The following is a 6,000-nucleotide window of genomic DNA, read 5'->3' as shown; positions in this document are numbered from 1 at the left end:
TTTTTTTTCCCCCCTGAAGGGAAACAGAAGTAGCAATAGCCTTAGAAAGTAATGTAAAACTGTCTTAGGCAAGACTTCATCAAGAGGCAAGGGAAATAAACAGTTTATGTACCAAAGGAGAGAACTCATCTAGAGCAGAATTTACTTTAAGCTCTCTACTGAATTTAAGGCTTGCCATACAGGTGGCTAGTAATGTGTGATTCATATAATTATGCACTTTTCTAAGGTTAGTTCCTTGCTATCTCTAATATTCTTGAGGAGGTCTCTAGTCTTCCCCATTCAATTGTTTTCCTCTATTTCTTTGCATTGGTCACTGAGGAAGGCTTTCTTATCTCTCCTTGCTATTCGTTGGAACTCTGCGTTCAGATGAGTATATCTTTCCTTTTCTCCTTTGCTTTTTGCTTCTCGTCTTTTCTCAGCTATTCGTAAGGCCTCCTCAGATAACCATTTTGCCTTTTTTGCATTTGTTTTTCTTGGGGATGATCTTGATCCCCGTCTCCTGTACAATGTCACGAAACTCCATCCATAGTTCTTCAGGCACTCTTATCAGATCAAATCCCTAGAATCTATTTGTCACTTCCACTGTATAATCATAAGAGATTTGATTCAGGTCATACCTGAATAGCCTAGTGATTTTTACCTACTTTCTTCAATTTAAGTCTGAATTTGGCAGTAAGGAATTCATGATATGAGCCACAGTCAGCTCCCAGTCTTGTTTTTGCTGACTATCTAGAGCTGCTTTTTCAGCTACAAAGAACAGACTCAATCTGATTTCAGTGTTGACCATCTGGTGATGTCCATGTGTAGAGTCATCTCTTGTGTTGTTGAAAAGGGTGTTTGCTATGATCAGCACGTTCTCTTGGCAAAACTCGTTAGCCTTTGCCCTGCTTTGTTTGGTGCTCCAAGGCCAAACCTCCCTATTACTCCAGGTATCTCTTGACTACCTACTTTTGCATTCCAGTCCCCTATGATGGAAGTTCAGTTGCTCAGTCATGTCCAACTCTTTGGAACCCCATGAACCACAGCACACCAAGCCTCCCTGTCCATCACCAACTCCAGGAGTTTACCCAAACTCACATCCAATGAGTCAATGACACCATCCAACTATCTCATCCTCTGTTGTCCCCTTCTCCTCCTGCCTTCAATCTTTCCCAGCATCAGGGTCAGTTCTTCACATCAGGTGGTCAAAATATTGGAATTTCAGTTTCAACATCAGTCCTTCCAGTGAACACTCAGGACTCGTCTCCTTTAGGATGGACTGGTTGGACCTCCTTGCAGTCCAAAGGACTCTCAAGAGTCTTCTCCAACACCACAGTTCAAAAGCATCAATTCTTCAGTGCTCAGCTTTCTTTATAGTCCAACTCTCACATCCATACATGACCACTAGAAGAACCATAGCCTTGATTAGATGGACCTTTGTTGACAAAGTAATGTCTCTGCTTTTTAATATGCTGTCAACTTTGGTCATAGCTTTTCTTCCAAGGAGTAAGCGTCTTTTTATTTCATGGCTGCAGTTACCATTTGCAGTGATTTTGGAGGCCCCAAAAATAAAATCAGCCACCATTTCCCCCACCTGTTTGCCATGAAGTGATGGGACCAGATGCCATGATCTTCGTTTTCTGAATGTTGAGCTTTAAGCCAACTTTTTCACTCTCCTCTTTCATCAAGAGGCTCTTCAGTTCTTTACTTTCCGTCAAAAGGGTGGTGTCATCTGCGTATCTGAGGTTATTGATATTTCTCCTGGCAATCTTGATTCCAGCTTGTGCCTCATCCAGCCCAGTGTTTCTCATGATGTACTCTGCAAATAAGTTAAATAAGCAGGGTGACAATATACACCCTTGACATACTCTTTTTCCTATTTGGAACAAGTCTGTTCTTCCATGCCCAGTTCTGACTTGCTTCCTGATCTGCATACACATTTCTCAAGAGGCAGGTCAGGTGGTCTGGTATTCCCATCTCTTTCAGAATTGTCCACAGTTTATTGTGATCCACACAGTCAAAAGCTTTGGCATAGTCAAAAAGCACAAATAGATATTTTTCTGGAACTCTTGCTTTTTTGATGATCCATCGGATGTTGGCAATTTGATCTCTGGTTCCTCTGCCTTTTCTAAAACCAGCTGGAACATTTGGAAGTTCACGGTTCATGTATTGCTGAAGCCTGGCTTGGAGAATTTTGAACATTAATTTACTAGCATGTGAGATGAGTGCAACTGTGTGGTAGTTTGAGCATTCTTTGGCATTGCCTATGATGAAGAGGACATCTTTTTTTGATGTTAGTTCTAGGAGGTCTTATAGATTTTCATAGAACCATTCAACTTCAGCTTCTTGAGTTTGAGTAAGGTCTGGAGATGGTGATGGACAGGGCAGCCTGGTGTGCTGCAGTCCATGGGGTCATAGAGTCAGACCTCGACTAAGTGACTGAACAACAAAGGTTAGTCCACTTCTTGTGTTCTTTCTACTGTCTACACAATTGATGAGAATATCAGAGTTTTAAAATCCATAGTCAAAAGCATTATTGGGAATTCTCTGATGGGTCCACTGGCTGGGAGTCTGAGCTTCCACTGTCCAGTTCAGGGTTCAGTCCCTGGTCAGGGAAATAAGCTCCCTACAAGATGCCTGGCCTGGCCAAAACCAAAAGTCTTACAGTCAAAAGCATTATTAAAATAGGGTCTGGGGTCATACATAAAAATTCCTCCCCTCAAAGTACTTGCAAATGTGATGGAACAGTGCTTGCTGAAGTAAATAATTGTGTATTATTATAAAAATGCTGGGTAGAAGGATGGACAGCTTAATTCATTAACACATCTATGGTGTTCATCTCAGTTTTGAAGAAAGTGGGCAAATTCTGGCAATTAACATGGCGCTGGAAGGCAGAAAATCATAAGTGAGCGTGGGTCCTCTGGGTAGTGCATAGTTAGGCATTATGAACTTACTCCCTAAGAGAAGGGATAGCAGTCAGAGGAGACCCAAAACGTCTCAAATTAGTATTTTTGTAACATGGATGGGCTGACCACAGAATAGGCAAAGAAGGACACACTTGGAACCCAAATGTTTAAGCCCTACCATGTGCTCGCTGTCAGGGATTCAACAGCACAATTCCTGCCCTCATAGAGTTCATAAATTCAGGGAACACGCTAAGCACAATTACTGTAAACTACATGGCATATTAATAAGTGTTAAGTGGCGGGGGTCCGACAGTATTTGGAGTTCCAATTCTACATCAGATAGCCAAGGAGAACCTCGCAGTTGAGCGAAGTCCTGAAGAGCGGTGAGGGTAAGAACCTTCGGACATTCTGGGGAAGGACGCGGGAGGCGGGGGCAGCAAGTGTCACATTACCAGAATTTAGAGCAGCACAAGGCCCAAGAGGTACTTGGGAGGGCGAAATTGCTACGAGTCAGATCGCTTTCCAGGCAAAACTTAGCGGAACGCTGCTAGCAGGGGATGGCTGCTAGCCATCAAGGATTTTATCCACCAACCCGAAGCTCTCTCGACCCAAACTTGGCCCCACCACCGACCAGGACACGCCCACCGCCCACAGGGCTCTGCAATAGGCGGCCCCTCGTTGCTCCGCCCCGCGACCTGCGCGCTTGCGGAGAAGCCAAAGGTCAGAGGTCGTGGATCCGTCATGGCGGCGCTGTGTCGGACCCGTGCCGTGACTGCCGAGAGTCATTTTCTGCGAGTGTTTCTCTTTTCTCGATCCTGTCGAGGAGCAGGCACTGAGAGTGGCTCCGGAAGCGAGAGTTCTAATTCTACGGAGCCTAGGCCGCGCCCAGGCGGCTTCGCAAGCGCTTTGGAGCGGCACTCGGAGCTGCAGCGGAAGGCGGAGCTCGCCCGGACGAGGGTGAGTCGCGAGAGCTAAGCCTGGCACTCGTTGGCGGGCGGGGCCGGAGTTGGGGGCGGAGCCCGCAGGCGGGGTGGGAGACGGAGTCACGATGGAGCCGGGGGCAGGGCGGAGCTTGACTTCGTTGTTGGGCCCGGCGAAGTTGGGTGAGACCGAGAGGCGGAGCCGGGGGCGGGGCCCAGCGTAGGAAGTAAAGTTTGGGCTGGTCGCTTGGAACAGCGTGTGGTCGTGTTCTTCCTCGGTTTGTTGTACTTCAGTATGGTATCTACATGTTGGGCCTGCATTGTCCACACTCCTTTGCACGCGTCTTCTGAATTGAATGCTATAAGGGAAACCAGCAGCGAGAGCTGCCGGCGGCGCGTCTAGGGCGACTCCTGGGACTCCGAGTGGGACTCAGCTGAAAGAGGCTGGGCTCTCGGCTTCTCTTGTGCACAGTAGCTGCAGCGTGGAACTTAGTGTCTGGTGTCCCAGGCTCTAAAGAAATATTTCTTAATTCAGTGGATAGGTAAATGACAGAATAAGTGTCATTATGAAGTTAAGCAAGTAATTTAACCTATCAGTACTTCACTTTTTCTGTAAATGACCTTAAAAAAAAAATCCATCTGCCCCAGGCAATAATTCTGTAAAATACGATAAAATTATTAGATAGGTGAAATGGAAGAAATAGGCAGAAAAACAAATTAGATTTTTTTGAGCTAGCAGACATGAAGTTGGCAGTATTAAACTGTATAAAAATAAACTCCCAATTTCTGTACTTAGCCCCCTGGGAACCAGTCCCAAACAGTTCACAGACAGGTAGTGTCCTGGGTTACAGAAAACTGCACAGTGCTTGACTCTTAGTGGGCACTCCGTGTTTGCCAGATGCGTGAATGAAGGAATAGAACGCACAGTGCACATTTGAACTTCAAGACAGCCTGGGCAGTCTTTGAATTGAGATTTCTGTGTGACTGCTCACAAACAGTTGGACAAGTGAGGATAGCACAGGCTTGAGCATGTTAATAAAACGTGCTAGTCCAGAATAAAACAGAGCAAGAACAATCGTCAGAGTAATAAGAAAACCGAACATAACAGGTTAGTTTTATTTTAGTGTCGGACAGGACTGAAGCGACTTAGCAGCAGCAGCAACTGCTGCTATTGGAGGTATTCAGTATTTTTCTGATATATTTATGATGAAGACTATGAGTAATTGATAGGTATTGGTGTAAAGATTCAATTTTGTGAAAAATCATTTCGCTCTTAGAAATTTCTGGAACCATTTAATTGCAGAGTATCCTGACATTACAAGATGAATAAAGTTTGTCTTTATTGTGTGAAGTTGAACGGTTCTATGAAGACCTACAAGACCTTTTAGAACTAACACCCAAAAAAGATGTCCTTTTCATTATAGGGGACTGGAATGCAAAAGTAGGAAGTCAAGAAACACCTGGTGTAACAGGCAAATTTGGCCTTGGAATACGGAATGAAGCAGGGGAAAGACTAATAGAGTTTTGCCAAGAAAATGCACTGGTCATAACAAACACCCTCTTCCAACAACACAAGAGAAGACTCTGTATGTGGACATCACCAGATGGTCAACACCGAAAACAGATTGATTATATTCTTTGCAGCCAAAGATGGAGAAGCTCTATACAGTCAGCAAAAACAAGACCAGGAGCTGACTGTGGCTCAGATCATGAACTCCTTATTGCCAAATTCAGACTTAAGTTGAAGAAAGTAGGGAAAACCACTAGGCCATTCAGGTATGACCTAAATCAAATCCCTTATGATAATACAGTGGAAGTGAGAAATAGATTTAAGGGCCTAGATCCAATAGATAGAGTGCCTGATGAGCTACGGAATGAGGTTCGTGACATTGTACAGGAGACAGGGATCCAGACCATCCCCATGGAAAAGAAATGCAAAAAAGCAAAATGGCTGTCTTGGGAGGCCTTACAAATAGCTATGAAAAGAAGAGAAGCGAAAAGCAAAGGAGCAAAGGAAAGATATAAACATCTGAATGCAGAGTTCCAAAGAACAGCAAGAAGAGATAAGAAAGCCTTCTTCAGCGATCAATGCAAAGAAATAGAGGAAAACAACAGAATGGGAAAGACTAGGGATCTCTTCAAGAAAATCAGAGATACCAAAGGAACATTTCATGCAAAGATGAGCTCGATAAAGG

The 6,000-nt window shown here is 44.5% G+C and overlaps 1 protein-coding gene across 1 annotated transcript in view; it reads left to right on the top strand.

Moving 5' to 3' along the window:
• The first annotated feature begins 3,590 nt into the window (after positions 1–3,590).
• MRPS28 (mitochondrial ribosomal protein S28) overlaps positions 3,591–6,000 on the top strand; it is a 102,179-nt gene continuing 99,769 nt past the window's right edge. Inside the window, exon 1 of the mRNA XM_027561251.1 lies at positions 3,591–3,842. Coding sequence (XP_027417052.1) covers positions 3,627–3,842 — 216 coding nt within the window. The 5' untranslated portion in view covers positions 3,591–3,626. The remainder of the gene's footprint in view (positions 3,843–6,000) is intronic.

Source organism: Bos indicus x Bos taurus, chromosome 14 (assembly GCF_003369695.1).
Source record: "Bos indicus x Bos taurus breed Angus x Brahman F1 hybrid chromosome 14, Bos_hybrid_MaternalHap_v2.0, whole genome shotgun sequence".
Taxonomy (NCBI): domain Eukaryota; kingdom Metazoa; phylum Chordata; class Mammalia; order Artiodactyla; family Bovidae; genus Bos; species Bos indicus x Bos taurus.
Note: the sequence above shows the minus strand (reverse complement) of the source record. Positions and strands in the feature narration are given on the sequence as shown.